Below are 17,998 nucleotides of genomic sequence, written 5' to 3'. Positions count from 1 at the left end.
GTCAGGATGGACAAAAAAAAATGGACGAGGGCACAGTTGAATTCACCTGTAAAGAAGACTAACAAAAATTTATTTCTATAAACAGCTCCTGTAATAATGAATATTGACACAAGATATGAATAATTCACATATACATGTATATGATGTGAGTTGTTCCAAAGGTTATCCCATCCCATTTTATTCAAATGGAAAGCAGACATGAAAGTAGGGATTATCACTTCCCCATGAAATAATCTTTAGTTTAAGATGGACCATCCCATTTTATTCAGATGGAAAGCTGATGTCAAAGTAGGGATTATCACTTTCCGTTAAGATAATCTCTAGTTTAAGATGGACCATCCCATTTTATTCAGATGGAAAGCTGATGTCAAAGTAGGGATTATCACTTTCCGTTAAGATAATCTCTAGTTTAAGATGGACCATTCCATTTTATTCAGATGGAAAGCTGACGTGAAAGTAAGGATTATCATTTCCTGATGAGATAACCTCTAGTTCACGATAGATTAGATAGTCTGTTGGTTCAATAAAGCTTATACTAAGTACTTGCAGACACTGTTCGTCACTTGTCACTGGGACAACCTGTTTTTTTAAATTGAAACATACTGTAGAATGCTTTAATTTCGCTTCAAATTTATTTTCGCTATTTTCACTGAAGGGATGATTCCGTGAAAATAAAATCCAGCGAATATACATTTTGTCTTACATTTTACATATATCTCATCAAAAATCAGTGAAAATAAATTCCAAGTAAAACACCCAAAAAGTCGTTTCAGCAAAAATTAATTCCAGCGAAAATAAAGTACATGTATTCTACAGTATACAATTTTACTCAAAGTGTATACATACAACTGTACAACCAGCTGGCTAAGTTTAAAATACAAGCCAAGGAACACAATGTATGAAAAGAAATCATTGGAAACCCCATATACAGCAGGTGTATTAGAAGCAATCCAAATACCTACTCTGTGATAGTATTTGAGAAAAACTGATCTGAATGAAAAACAACTCATTAAAAGAAGCTTAAGAAAGATTTCTAATTTTAGTATCACTCGATGTGTGTATTTTGCCATTACTGACAAACCCATATATGTGCTCAAAGTAACCTCATTCAAATAAATCCGCATGTACAGTATGTAGCATGGAAAATTATATTCAATTTTTAATTTATCAAAACAGAACCTGTCTGATTAATACTGTTTATTTATTAAACTATTGGTTTAAATGAATAATTTAATGAGTCATCATTTAAATTATTTGTAATAAAACATTTCACCTGTGTTGTACATACTACATGTCACATGAGACCTATCGAACAGAATGTGTTGCCATAACTACTGCCTTTTAAGATTCATTTTTTATGATACTATAATAAATAAACATTATTATTTCATCATGATTTATAACAATATGGGGTAAGTTCACTTGTCGCTTTATGAAGTAATACTTTATTTTAGCTGGAATTAATTTTCGCTGAAAAAACATTTTGGCTGTTTTGTATTAATTTTATTTTCAATGATTTTTAATGATTTGAATTTGAAATTATGTAAAATACTTTATTTTTGCTTGGAATTTATTTTCGCTATTTTTGCTAAATAGGAAGATTTAGTGAAAATAAAATCCAGTGAATATACTTTTTTTCCCATATTTCTCATTCAACTCATCAAAAATCAGTGAAAATAAATTCCATTCAAATCACGCAAAAAGTCTTTTCAGCGAAAAATTAATCTCAGCTAAAATAAAGTATTCTACAGTATATGAAATAAAGGTATTTTTCATAGATTTAATTTTTGCTGATTCATACTTCAGCCAAAATAAATTTCAAAAGAAAATAAAGCATATAGTATATTCATATTACATGCAATAATTTGGTAAATTATTTCGAGGATATCCAATGAGTAACACATGATATCAGATTTATTGAACAAGCGCAGTAATTTTCAGGTTTTGATTCTGATGAACATATGAAAATTCATCACGAGTTTGCAGCTTATGTAAACACAATAATTTTGTTTCCGCCAAGACTTTGGTGAACCATTGTGTACATTATTCTACAATATTTAATTTTGCTTTTAATAAAAATAATTTAAAATTGGTCACAAATCTGGATTAGAATTTTGATGAAAATAAAGTGAAATTGAAACTGTAAGCATACTGCCATAAGGCCATATTACATGCGACATATATGATTCAATTGGCTTGATAGGTTTAAGTATGGTAACCCCTATTGGTTGCTAAGGCTGAATTGCTTCTTGTCACAATAATCTTCTACTACATCAAATCTCAGGTGTGTGAAGTGATGGAAAGTCACTAGAGCAATGCAGCATTCTTTCATTTGTAACCAATCAGAAATGAAGACTACACCACATGACGATGCACACTGCTGATGTATACTGTATTTGTCTGATCCAAAACCTCACTCCGTTCAGCAGGTGGGATATATTTTGATTACAAATAAGCAGCCTGTCGGCTGAGATAGCTCCGCTGTTAGCAATGCACATTTCAATTAAAGAAATGAAGATTAGATTAGACTTGCGGCTTTTAACAAGAAGTCGAAAATATCACTTTTTTCCAAAAATGACAAAAATATTCACCAAAATTAGAGAATTAAAGATATCATTACAAAATGAACAAATCTGAGAGAGGTCCACATGTAGTACCCATATATGGTATATCAAAGCAATTGCACTTGCGGTTTTTAACAAGAAGTGGAAAATATCACTTTGTATCAAAAATGACAAAAATATTCACCAAAATTAGAGAATTGAAGATATCATCATGAAATCTAAGAAAGGTCTACCCAAGGTACATATACACTAAGTATCAAAGCATTCAAGAAGTCGAAAAAGTAAAACATTGACACGGACGACAACGGATAATCACTCATATGATCAGCTCCGCTCGACAAAGTTGACAGCGAAGCTAAAAAAGCTGTCCATTTATTTGAGTCACAGAAAAACAAGTCATTGAAAATGACACAGTCCCCATTAAATTTTTGAAAGTTCTCTTTGTGCTCGTCATATTAAATCAAATGGATTGTCGCGAGTTTGTCCTTGAAACTTGAGTTCCATGTGGCGTATATAACAGATTGTTTATTTACAGCAAAACATGTGTTCCGTCTAGTAGTAATATGGCCAAAAATAAAAACAGTCATTATTCGGCCATCTTTGATTTGATTATGAAACACACTGATATATATGATGTATATATGATGTGCCAAATACGAATGAAAATGGTACATAAATTGTGGAAATATAGTAGTAAGGCCAAAAAGTCAGATGGCTGTCAATCGGCCATCCTTGACTAGATTTTGAAACAAATTGTCATGGACATGCATCCTAGCATGTATAAAGTACATGTATGTGCCAAATTTGAATGAAAACTGACAGAGCACGTCCAAGATACCGCATAAAAAAAAAACAAGATGGCTGCCAGTCGGCCATCTTTGATCCACTTGCGAGATAAATCATCATGGACATGTATCCTAACATGTATAATCTATGTACCAAGTTTGAATGACAACTGACAAAGCATGTCCAAAATACAACATTTAAAAAACAAGATGGCTGCCAGTCGGCCATTTTGAATCGAATCGCTAAACCACTGCATGTGCATAAGGTACTCGACACATGCAAAGAATGAACGGAATTGGTCCACAGGATTCTGAAATATGACTCTGGACAGACGGACGGACACACGGACGGACAGACTCAGGAACTCTCGGACGGTCAGGACATGTATCCTAACATGTATGATCTATGTACTTTGAATGAAAACTGAAAAAGCATGTCCAAAATACAACATTTTCAAAAAACAAGATGGCTGCCAGTCGGCCATCTTTGATCCAATTGTGAAATAAATCGTCATGGACATGTATCCTAACATGTATAATCTATGTACCAAGTTTGAATGACAACTGACAAAGCATGTCCAAAATACAACATTTTCAAAAAACAAGATGGCTGCCAGTCGGCCATTTTGAATCAAATCGCTAAACCACTGCATGTGTATATGTCTCACATAAAGTACTAGGCACATGCAAAGAATGAACGGAATTGGTCCAAAGGATTCTGAGATATGACTCCGGACGGACAGATGGACGCACGCAGACCGAATTATAAGTCCCCGTTTTCGGACTTCGTCCGAACAGAGACTAAATATCTAGTGCAGATCGAAGTTCTGAAGTATTTAATTTAGGATTCCTTTTTAAAACATTTCAGTCTTTTCTGGCGCCTAAATTAGAGTAATTTTAGTTTTTTTGGACAACCAGCTGGCACCACTCAGTGTTCTGAGGTCAAATGAAAGTTTAAGGACAACAAAGATGGCAAATATATTTTCAAATCACATGTTTGTGTACGAACATTTGCTTACGTTGAAAATAAGTTATACTTGCATTTTATAACAAACCAACAAACAGATATTTTGCACTCTCATTATAATTATTACTGAAATATAATCAACGTTTGTAACTCTAAAAATAAATCAATTATTTACCTGTGAAAATAGAGTGATCAATTGCTACACGTACTAAATGGGTTTGTGTTTATTTTTATTTGAAACTTGTTTTATACAAGTAACTTTAATTTACCAACAAAATTAAAGCCAATGCATATACAGATACTTTTTTTTATTGTAAAAATTTCAACTGTTTGTGATGTATATATTAGAACCAATTGAAGATCTTTAATTTGGTGAGAATTAAAGGTCTTCAATTGGTTCTAAAATGATGACTGATGGCAAAAAAGCGTTGACAGCAATATTCTTGATATTTTGCAGACCCTATTGTACAAATGATTGAAACAGGGATTTAAAAAAAAATGGGCCAAAAGATCGCTCTGTGCAATGTTCTGAATCCAAAAAATAAATAATGTGAGCACTGAATATAGGTAGCCATATGCTACATTTTACAACAACAACAAAATCCAGAAAGAATTCAAAGGTCCACTTTCAGTTTCCATTAATGGCCACAGAACCACATTACATGCCCCAATAAATACGTCAGGTGTACATTTGTACCAGTTCACAATGGCCCCTTATCAACATTAAAAGTGTCTGAACATTCCATTCAGCGATTTTCACAAATGGCGAGGATACGAAAATTTAAATAATAACAAAAGGTGTTGAAACAAGCCCCACAGGCCTAGACCTTTAAATTATACCTGTTTAGTTAGTTTGTAAGGAACATAAGTAGTCTTAGTCTTTAAAGGTTAAGAGGTTATCGGGCCAGACTAGAATTACTGCCACGTACATGTACATGCTTAGGCCCATCTGACGTTATCTCAGACTGGTGATAATATGATGTCACACAATACATAGATGAAACTAAAAGCTTTGAAATCAAATGGCAAAGGTTCAAATCTAAACAGATAAAACAAAACACTTTAGTTGTCATGGCACAAATGACATTTACTGTTACAACATTATACAAGTGCAACATAGAATGGTTTAATACAACTGCAAACCATTAAATTCATGCTGCCTGTAAGTGATTTGATAAATTGATTGCGTTCATGAAAATTTATTATTGCCAGCAACATGTCGCAGCTACAACATTTCATGATTAGTTTTTTAAAACACAGCATTGTAATGATCCTATTACAATAAGAAACTGAAATAGTTATTTGAATTTTGAAGGCCATGTTAGTCACCAGTGAGACAATATTGAAAGGCGGTCTAGCCATGCATGCATCAGATATGTGTGCATTGTATGTGTTGTTGAACAAATCGGTTTTCCCAAAACGAACGTTCGTGGCAAGTACATGTATGTGCGTGATCTAGGTGAAATGAAAAGAGTACTCCTGGCGATTAGGGAACATGCAGCAAATCATAATTCACAAACACTTTTCTGCAGTAGGGGTTCCCAACTGTTAAATTTTTGATAAACAATAGAACCAATTTAGTCAATAACATACTGTAAAATACTTTATTTTAGCTGGAATTAATTTTTGTTGAAAAGACTTTTTGGGGTGTTTTGTATGGAATTTATTTTCATTGATTTTTGATGACTTGAATGTAAAATATAGGAAAAAGGGTATATTCACTGGATTTTATTTTCACTGAATCATTCCTTCAGCAAAAATAGCGAAAATTAATTCCAAGCAAAAATGAAGTATTCTATTCTTATGCAAATTGGCCAATACTGTATGCAATTTTTGATGGGGAAAACACTGTCAGCAGAACTGTGAGAGCATTTGTTTTGTAGACATATCTAACACGTGCATGGCATGATGAACACCAGCATATAAAGGGTAAATAGAAATAATACAATTGAACTGTGTTTAATATCAAAGATGAAATTCTGGGAAATCTGCAACCTATCATAGCATCATAAGAACCCTACATAACATGTAGTTACCTCTTTACTGCTGAAAAATGTAATTTTGTCTGACTTTTTGAAATTTAACTTACATGAAATTGTAGCATTTTGCAAATGAAATTTATGAATCAAGTGACCCACTCCACAATGTACATGTTCATTGAACTGGGGGTCATTTTATTTTCTTTGATGTTATATTGTTACATAAGGATATTAACTATCGGTAGATTTAAAATCACCAGTTTAAGAAAACGATATACTCTATGATTAACTACATGTACATGTAAGTACATATTGCGATTGTAGCTTTCTATTTACCGGTAACAGTACCGGTAGGTAACAATGAACTGAGAAAAAAAAATTCTGATGCTGAAAAAAAAAATTAAAAACTGTTTCAGATCCAACAAATTTGCACAAACACAATGCATGTTTGGGGAACCATGCAGAATGAGGTTTACAGAAGAAAGAGTCATGAAGCAAACCATATACTGTGATATACTTTATTTTCGCTGAAGGAATGATTCCGTGAAAATATAAACCAGCGTATATAATTCTTTTTCTATATTTCACATTCAACTCATCAAAAATCAGTGAAAATAAATTCCATATAAAATGCCCAAAAAGCCTTTTCAGCGAAAATTAAATACAGCTAAAATAAAGTATTTCACAGTAATCAGTATCTCTCAGTCCCAAAGCATTAATCCAGCTAGGGATTATTTTAGGGATCCTCAAAAAAAAGTTGAGGTCCCTGTGATAAAGAACCAGGATTGAATTCTTGCCAACAGAATTTCCTCGTTGAGATTAAAATGAGCTACAAGACTTGTTTTTTCCCATCAATTCTTTCCCAGCATCCCACCTACTGGTTCTGAATGTCATGGTTACATAGGTGAGGAGAATAGTAGACATGATGACACGAGAGAATGGAATAACAAATCTTGCTGTTTCTTACTCTCAAGATCTCTGCCATCTATGTCTAAATTCTAATTGAACACTCGTAGCTGTGTTTACATGTATTAAAATGTGCTACAGGTAAATCATGCTTCACATCTAATGAGACTTAATTGCTTTTCGTCAGTTGTTAGTACAGAGTACTCCACACACAAGAATAATAGAGACAATGTTTTCTTCTGCAGTGTTACTGATTACATTAGCACAGCAATTTTATCCATAGATGTGCATACTGAACATTTCAGTTGAGGAAATGCACTAGATAATAATAATTGATTCAACAAAGTAACACTGACAGGAAATAAGACAATTGAATAGATTTTTTTTTAGATAATGAAATTTGTGTTCGAAAAACTAAGCAAATTAATAAACACTTCAATTATTTACAAAATGTACAATCATACCATGTATTATACATGTATGAACAGGTAAATATACATTATATAATCATTTTTTATGAAGTAAAATTATTGATCTTTTCAGTTTGATTATGGATTAAGACACCAAGCAAAATAATCAGAAGGAAAAAACAGATGTTATTTTTTTTATGAATAAGTTACAAATGGTTTTTATACAAATGCAGATTCACTCTCTCTACTTGATCAATATTGTTCAACGATCATTATTTGACTTGATTGATTTTGAATCTCATTACAGATGAAGAAGTGCTGTCCACAAATTTGTATGTGCAGAAAGGCAAAACAATAAAAATAAGCTTCTATTTGTATAGTGTAAATGACATTTTCAGTTTAATTCAAAACAATTTTATAATAGGAGTGAAACAGTATATATCGTAGTTGCCATATTATTTACATTGAAGCATAAATGTAGGTGCTAAGTTTGTTTATTGCAAGCCTCAAATGTTAACCAACAGTTCCATCTTTCCATCACAAATTCACAAAATATATGTATGCCTGATTATAGTCTGCACTTTCTTTCAGAAGATTGGGACAAAAATAGCCAAATTTTTTGTGAGAAAATTGACTCAAATTGTTGGCTCAAAAATTATGGTTTGTTTCCAGAAATATTAAAGAATATAAGAAAAAAAGGAAGGAAAATTTTGGGTGAGAAAGTCTGGTGGTGAAAAGGTTAACAAGAACTATGAGTTAAGATACTGTGAGATGGCAGGTATTTAAAAAGCATTTATCAAGGTGGACACATTTACATATAGTAAATATAATCAAAACACTTACCTTGGTGTATTGGTTGTGATGGCTTCTTAAAACGAATGGCAATAAGAATGAAAAATAGCACCAGTGGTATAACCAGCTCAGATGTGGTAACAATCTGAAATTATAATAAGACAAGTCATGTAAAGTATGAATCTTACAAGATTATTACGAGAACACTGCTAAATATGCACAAAGGCCGCATGACGATCGTATCAACAACAAGTTTGCCGTGGTGAATCAATGTCTCATCAGAGAGACAAATTTTTATGCACCTCAAAGCTTACAGTTAATAATTGTTTTGTCAAATTGAATTTGGGAGTTTACTTGTCAAAATCATATGTCTGTGGTCTCAGCACCAGGTATTGTAGTGCTGCAACAAACTGACACAATATTCTAGGGGACAGTACAAAAAAATATTTATCCTATTTTCATCATGTTTATCAACAAGAATATTTTGGATTTCATATTGTCAATTTCTGACCTTGTTTGTTTACGTATAGAAATTGTGTACTTCATTTGTGTTGTGTTACTAGCGATTGGCATATGAATGTGATATTGTCAGCTACTTATGCCACAGAAGATCATGTGGTTGTTTGCATCAACAATATTGTTACGATTATGGCAGTAATCAAGCTTGCCAAACCTGTTCATACTTGAACTTTCAACGTTTCGCATTTTTATGTTCAAATTTGGCAGCCATCAGGTGTGTCTGCATGGTTGTCTTACATCTATGCACTGACGCCATTAGAGTTGCATGTTGTACAATTTGCATAAACAGAGATATATTGTGATTTAATCCATTCCATGTGACCTGCTTTCTTACAATCATCTTGGCTTTGTTCTAACTTTTTTGAAAAAGCATGAAACACTTTGGATAATACATAATTATACTCAAACTGCCTGTAGTGTAATTCAGTTGTGTTTTCGTAATTCTGTTGATACCTGTGATAGTATATACATGTATACTGATCAAAAATTGATAATTTGGGTAGCAAATTTTTACACACGATAAAAATGTTAGAATATACAGGTTATGTAAACAGCATCTATATACAGGTGGAAGACAAACAAGAATTCATTTGTATGACATGAAATATACCATGTGTACTCATTTGGCACATGTACCACTTAGCTCAGGGTTCAGTCAAAGTCTAATCTAATTAAAATAAGATCCTGGTTGGCTTAATTTTTTAAATTTTATTTTAATATATTTGTATTATTATTATTTTTTTTACTATTATTAATATTAATTTTATTTATTATTATTCATTTTAATATTTGCTGCACCCGGTGGCTTCTAAAACAAACCAATTCTCACACCAAAATAATTGTAACGTAAAAAAATAATTAAAATAAATAATAGTTATATTTAAAATAAAATTTAGCCAATCAGGATGTAATTTCAATCAGATTGGTCAAAGTCATACATCTAAATGTCGAAGTATGGTGGCCAATTTGTCTATTATTATTATTATCTAATTAGCATATGTTCTCTGCTATAATTAAAATAACATGTGGATTAGGACTGAACTATATTATGGCATGTTAAAATCGTTGTGCTTAGAGAGACTCAAGAAAAAAAAAACACATACATTTACTTTTAAATTTTTCTAATAATTACATGTACATAAATCACACATGATATATTTCATGTTGGAACATTATACATGTTCCAGGCCTAAATACCAAATTTGGTCTATTGTAAAAATTGTATTTACTGCATATGCAGAAAAAATAATAAAATATGACTTTATTTTGATCATAAACACTCATAATATTAAAGCAAAGGCAACGCTACCATCAAATAAGGACATCAATAAATGGAGATAATGAATGTCCACCTGAGTATACACAATGAAATCACACCATATGGTGATAACAAAATTATAATTTTCTGTTGTTTTTTTTCTAAATTTTGTTGAAAACATTGATTACCATACTAGATTTAAAAAAAAAAGATAATTATTTCCATGGTAACCAAATTGGGCATTTACCCACATCAGATTCAGTTTTGAGTCATCAAAAACAAATACAGTGACCCAATTTTGGAAGATGCATTCACCATGATATTTGTTACTGTTAAAATGTTGTTACTGTTAAATTATTCACTGGGTTTTAATTTTGCTTATTTCGCTGACTGGAAAATGCGCTAAATTAAAACCCAGTGAATATGTAAAATTTAGCATAGAACACATTATCTAAATGATAAAACAGTGAATTTAAAACTCACTGAATATGCCTGAAATGGTAAATCAGCGTAATTTAAACCTAGTAAAAATTAGTCATTTTACAGTAACTACCATTGGGAATTTTGACATTGTCTCATCTGCTCAGATGACCATATAGCACAGCAAAACACTTTGCAATAACTACGGTACATGCAATTTTACTGAATTTGACTGCAATGCACAAATTATCTAGATAAACAGAATCTTGATTCGTGAAAACATACTTTTAATTTTTAATTAGCTACATCTAGAATTAGCAAAATTACATAAATGTATGTATATCAGATAAAATAACATGCCAGCTTAAAAGATATGTTTAAAGTACATGTACATATACATGTAGCAATGACAAAATTTGTTGAGTTTTTTCTAAAACACAGATACATGCAGTACTGAATTAATTAATTAATTAATTAGAAGGTCTATGATTATACACATGTAGTCATTAATTTATTGTTTAGTTTGATTTATTTCACTATGGATAACAGATAATGTGACTAATTACCAAATTGTACGAGTAATTATGTTGGCATACATTACAATGCATTACCTTTCAATCACCTATACATGTAGAAACCCATTAAAGCCAAGATACACATGGATTCAAAAACATACATTTTTGTGAAAACCGTTAATCATCAAAATAAAAGATCATTAGATGCAGTGTTTCCATGACTACAATACAAATCCTCATAAATGTTATCTCAGAGCACAGTAATTCAAATTTGCAAATTGACATATTTATTTCACATTTCTATGGCTGTGTACAATATATAAACGAGCAAAGCTTTCGAAAAACATGAAATTATGAGAAAAAATGTTGTATCATCTATCACAAGTGTATAGTCAAATCTGTGTTAGTGACCACCTCTATATAAAGACCACCTGCCTATAGTGACCACTATCTGGCAGCCCCCAAAGCATATTAACTTATTTAATTTTGATCAGCTCAAGTATGTTTTTCTTGCAACAACATATCATTATTTTTTGGGGACAAATATTACGTCAAAAGTAAGAGGTGTGATCATTTAATGAAGTCCCTTGGATGGTCGCTATATACAGGTTTAAATCCCTTGGATGGTCGCTATATACAGGTTTAAATCCCTTGGATGGTCGCTATATACAGGTTTAAATCCCTTGGATGGTCGCTATATACAGGTTTAAATCCCTTGGATGGTCGCTATATACAGGTTTAAATCCCTTGGATGGTCGCTATATACAGGTTTAAATCCCTTGGATGGTCGCTATATACAGGTTTAAATCCCTTGGATGGTCGCTATATACAGGTTTAAATCCCTTGGATGGTTGCTATATACAGGTTTGACTGTATACAATATAGAGGGTTTTCATAAGTTGTAATCAATTGTTTTTATTTTCGTAAAAATGGAATTTAAATAAATAAAAAACGTAAACTCATAGACATGGGCAAGGTGTAAAATGTAATCAGCTATTTTATTCGTTCGTAATTTTTACAAAGATCTTACGCAATTTCCAATTTTGATTCTCAAACACCGTTAATGAAATATACCCCCCCCCCCAAATACAAAACTGTATAGCATCAGGTGTTGTAATTGACAGAGCCAATGATAGAATGGATACCCAGGCTGTTAAATATCCAGACACTCCATGATTTAATTTCACACTCAAATACACTTTTAATTAATTTGGGCTTGAAATTTAGTATCTCATATTACATATGGTTGTATACATGTATTAGGTAAGTTTATTCAATTATTATGTTGTTCGTACATGAGTGTATTGCACTCTGAGATCAATCATAAAGCAGCTGTTATGTAGTGCTCTCTTCAGGAAAATAATCAAGTATCGCGGCCAATTTGTATTTTTTGGCTATAAAAAATGAAAATTGTCAGGTTTTTAATATATTAGATGTTGTTGACAAAATTCAAGCTTCAAATGATGGTGGTCAAATGATCTGAATTTGCATTGAATTGTAAGGAAATATTCTGCAAAACACTTTGAAATAGCTAAATATCATTTTAGCAAATTTGACTCAATGCATGAATTAACAAAATCTTAATTTAGCTAAAATGCCAACAATTTCATTGTGAGAATATACTTTATTCTAAATTAGCGACATCTTGAATTAGCGAAATTACAGATTAGCTAAATTAGCTAAAATAACATGCTAGCTAAAAAGACATGTTTTATAGTATGTACTTGTAGTAAACAATCAAATTTCAATCATTTTCAAAGGTTGGAGATCTTTTTTGCTTCCTGTTTAATTTTACAGTTTTGAATAATGTTCCAATGCACATAGATTTACAAAGAATTTACTTCTGTCCCGAAATACTGCAGCCTTATAATTTCCTATAATTTGTGCATATTTAGACAATCAATTATGTCCGAAGATCACAATAAAGCTCTATGAATGCTATCAATTAACTATACTTTGTACAAAAAAATGATTTATGATGACAACAAATACGGTAAACATGATTCTAAGAGGTAAAATCAGATTTAAGAATTCCACAAACATATTTGAGAAAAATAAAATAAGCGGATTGAAAATAACAATGTCTGTGAGAATCTATGTGATATCGTTTCCAGAAAATTGTTACTCAATACTGAGAGAATGATTAGAGTACATGAGCTGGTCAATAGTTGAGCAGTATGTACTCATATGTAACGACATCATAGTACTAGCAATAGTACACCACCATAATTATAATATGTCTGGGTTATATTACAATCTACTAACCAAGACATGAACTTTAGAAGTGTAACAAATTGTATAATTTTGAGTACATGCAGTACTGTACAAATGTACATACCGGTATTTAAGTGAATTTTTCAATTCCATGATTTGTTTAGCACATTATTATTAAATAACTAATATTAATTTCAATTCCAACAATTTGACCATTTTTCGTCTACTGTGAAATTCTGTAAAACAGGACAAACAAAGGTCATGGTGCTGTCTAAACATTGAATTTGTTTTGACAAATGGGAAAGTATTTTTTGGGTATTTCCATGCTTAATAATGCGCAATACATATTTGTTAATGATCAATTTTGACAAAGTAAGGATATCTCATCGAAATATTCCCCTGTCAAAGATCAGCATGATGATATTGAGCTATAACAAAAAATTCAAAATTCGTCCAATTTTTGCAGAATGTATTCAGTCTACATTTTTCACACAATACACAAGATCTTGCAATGAACAAAATATGACCTCATCTCAATTTGTTTTTCAAATTCTGTTTGCAATCATACACAATGCAAGAATGAATCAGTGTATGAAAAACTGAATAAAAGGGAGTTTACATATCATACCAATCCCCGAAACTGTATGTACTATAGTACTCACTTTAATTTCCTATTTATCAAAATCCATTTTTATAAACGGTTTTCATTTTCCTTGGGCCATTTATAGGAATTTTAAAAATAAATTCGAAAAAATAAGAATTAATAAGTCAAGCTGAACAAAAAAAAGCATACTGCAAATAAATATAAATCCTTTGTTACCAAAATCTACCGATATTAGTCATACAACCTAGAATTATAAATGTATAAATTAATTTTAATATGATGAGCAGCAGTCAGTTTTAAAAATAAAAGTGCGCAATAAGCATCAGCTGGTGTTTACACAATACCAGGGTACAAAAATATATAAAACAAAATTACAGTGAAAAGATAATTTGATGTAGTGAGGAAAATCAAGGATTTAAATTGACTGTTTTGTGTGCGAAACAATACAACATTTGCTGTCTATGGACACACCTTACTAAGAGCGGGATTTACAACATGGGTGGTACCTGGTGAGGAAATGAGGGAAGAGTGGGGGACTGTGAATAAATAATGGGTGATTCGAGGAGCTTTAAAATTTTATAACAACTATCAGAGAGATAATGAATTTTTTACATGTGGCTCTTTTTTGATATTTGCTTACTACTGTAAAATTGTATTAGAAGCCGCATCCCTAATAGAAGTCGCACCCATTGTTTTGGAACAATTGACAACCATAGTATTTTTTTCATAATTAATCAAACATAGTGAAACTATTGACTACCTTGCCCATGATTTGTGAACTTCATGTATATACTGTGATCTACATGCATGTACTTTTCCTGAACCCATACTAAAATCAATACCGGGAATCAGTGGTTATCCAAATAACTTTATCACAACTAGAGAATGATGATACTTCCTCAACAGATGGTTATTAAAATTAATACTGTGATTGTAACTACAATCTACAAAAATTTTGAAGTTTATTTTCAAAACATACATACAGAACCATCCAGGCGTCTTTGTTTTGAAATATTTTTGTTGCACTCGTTCAGTTCCATCAGTCTCTTCATTTGCATGAAAACAATGCTATCAAAGTTAATGAGCTGCCTGTGTTAACACCGCGTTGGCATGGTCATAATGCAGCGTTAACAGGCATTAGCGCATTATTGAGTATGTAAGTTTTTAGCTGTACGGTATGATGAAATTCATGTCATACTGGTTACAGACTCAAATAACATGATGTGTGACATCATACCCCTATTGTGGAGCAAGTCATGATTTATTATACCCTCTGTATAAACTAAATATGCTCTCTAATAAACCTTAAAACATGGTGTATTGTGGGATTTACAGTGAAATAATACTTGAATACGCTGTCAAAGCAACATTCTGAGGGCGTGGCTATAAATTTTAAAAATAGAATGGTCATCATTCGACCACCTTAAATTGAATCATTAAATAATTCAATTGGTATTCTATAAGAACAAGTCTTTATGAGTAATTATTTATTAAATAATGAATCTCCTTGTTTCTCAGTTAATATTAAATGTACAGTATAAATCTCAGGGTTCTGTAGTATTGAATATGTCATGAATTGTATGAAACTCTTGAAATAGTAAAACAATTACATCTCAGCAAATTTCAGCATGTAAATACTTGTCAAAATGTGCTGGGAAAAATTGTAATTACTAACCCTAGATTGATTGTTATTATGTGTTCATCACATGGGAGAATATGACTCCATGGTGATAAAAAATGAATAAATGTATTATTATTACTTGTATAATAAAATGTTATACTTTTAGTAGTATGTGTTACATGTGTATATATTAATCCCAAGGTTCTTTTTGGAATAATAACATTAATCCCATGGCCCCTTATAGAATATTACGACTTGAATTGCATAAAAAATTCAAATCAGTATTGCAATATACATTGTATAAAGCAAAATTTTGGCAGGAAAAATATACAAGCTGTGATTTTGACTGGAAAATAGAATAGTCTACTTTGGCATCAAAAATGACTTGAGGAAAACATCATGTCTGGTTACTACACTACATGTACGTAAATAACATACATGTATCTTGGAAAGTACATGTATAGTTAGTAACATCCAGTTTTCATAATCAGCAGTTCAGTATTCTTATGTCCAAATGTTAGCCCAATTTTTCACATACCGATATATCTTGAAAATTATACATGATAGTAGCATTAAAATTGAGCAATTTTAGATACAAGAAACAATGGTTTGAGACAAAAACAACAAAGCAGACAGACACCTCCTCATATAAAACTTTCCTTTGTTTAATGATACAGACAAGGTTGAAATAAAAAGGATTATTATCCACAATCTTAGTTTATGTGTTTGCTTGTTTTTATTTTACTTCATTTGAACTCTCAAGCTAAGCCAATCATATCAGTATTCAATTGCATACACTTGTGTCTAGTAATGCTTCCACTTAGAGACAGACATCTGTCACATTCGATTACAAACTTCTCATCCTGATTAGACATGTTTCCATTGATATTTCGAAAAACTCAGCTATACTAACTTGAATTGCAACAAAAACATTGGTTGATTAAATTTCAAAGTTTTAAAAAGATTGAAGAAAAACTACTTGAGTAAATCCTGAACACAAGAAGTGATACTGACATCAACGACAGACACAATTTTAACCACTATTATTAGTATACCTCAGCACTTCATTATTATTATTATTATGAACATAGTAAAAATTAATAACACTTCAATATTTATGGTAATTTATTGCATATCTTGCAAATCACAAAATAAAAATAAAAAAAGATATTTAATGGAAAGAAGCTACTTCACGGTAAAAATAGGTCTGCTGTGGCAAATTGTCAAAAATTCAATCGTGGAGCTAAAACGAGCTCCATGATTCAACGAATACCAAACAACGCGAACTTGGAGGCATTACTTAAAAAGCATTACTTTCTAAGAAGTCAAAAATATCAATTGTGATAGTGGCGTACGACGTACGATTTGTCGATTTAGCATCGCTAGACATCAATGACAAAGAATATGTTCAATATTTGCAACTGTTATTAATAAACAGTCTACCCTCTATTCCTGTGACGATTATATTTAAAGAATCGTCCAAGGACGTTGGAAATAAGCTAACACTCCCCACGTGGGTAAATAACAGTCCTTGCATTAAAGACTTGGTGAATATGGAAGTTAATATGAACCCGAATCTATAGACTCGACCAAAAAGCACCGAAAACCACACATCGAAATATTGCAATTTAATGAAAAACAACAACACCGTTTTTCTACTCACCGGGCTCCGTTTTTTCAGTGATAAATTTTTCCATAGTAAGAGACGAAGTTGAAGCAAGAAGCCCATATTTCCTATGCTGTAGTAGAGTCAGCTGACAATACAGTTTGTTTTTGTGATCAATAGTGTGACTTGACCTGAGGCGACAACGGCGGTCGGCAGAACGACCAGTCTTCGATTTTGCCACTACTTTCAATACTCATGTATTTTGAAGATCAATTCCTACTTCGCGGGTTTTCTATAAGACTATACATCTCTGTAGTCTGAGCGATGATCACGACGCGAATGAGACAGACCAGAATATACAATTGTAGATGTTTTGTTCAGCGCTGACGAGCATCAACTTTCTCTGATCAGCTGCCGACCGGATGTAAATACTAGATTGATCACGTGACTCCGTTATTTACATTTGTTAAAGTGCGCCAAGCACGGACATGTGTCAGTTTTGTGTTACTGTCAAGAAAGTAAATGTTTCGTCCGACAACAAACAGTGACGTTGTGTACAACTGAATTGTGTCCCTGGTAAATTCGTGAACTTAAAACCCAGTTAGAGTAAAGAAGCTGAAAACATCAAAATGGTGAAATTAAACGTCAGGAAAAATAAATAGTTTTACAGTAACTCGTGTCCGATGTGTTGATAGTACATGTACTACAGTGGCTAGTAGTAACTAGCAAACACAACTCCTTGGCGCGTGTAAGTAGTTGTTTTATTTTCACATCTACAAGTGAAAATAAATAAATATGGAACCATAAATATTACAAACGATTGTTCGTTATTGGTATA

The 17,998-nt window shown here is 31.9% G+C and overlaps 1 protein-coding gene across 1 annotated transcript in view; it reads right to left on the bottom strand.

Annotated features, from left to right (window-relative positions):
- The window catches only part of LOC100375869 (ATP-binding cassette sub-family A member 2-like), an 84,332-nt gene extending 66,753 nt beyond the window's left edge, over positions 1–17,579 (bottom strand). Inside the window, exons 1-2 of the mRNA XM_085492111.1 lie at positions 17,218–17,579; positions 8,455–8,548 (exon numbers count right to left, since the gene is read on the bottom strand). Of these exons, the coding sequence (XP_085348237.1) occupies positions 8,455–8,548; positions 17,218–17,283 (160 nt within the window). The 5' untranslated portion in view covers positions 17,284–17,579. The remainder of the gene's footprint in view (positions 1–8,454; positions 8,549–17,217) is intronic.
- Between the last annotated feature and the right edge of the window lie 419 nt (positions 17,580–17,998).

This window comes from Saccoglossus kowalevskii, chromosome 17 (genome assembly GCF_978046115.1).
Source record: "Saccoglossus kowalevskii chromosome 17, keSacKowa6.1, whole genome shotgun sequence".
Lineage (NCBI taxonomy): Eukaryota > Metazoa > Hemichordata > Enteropneusta > Harrimaniidae > Saccoglossus > Saccoglossus kowalevskii.
This window is presented reverse-complemented; position numbering and strand designations above follow the sequence as displayed.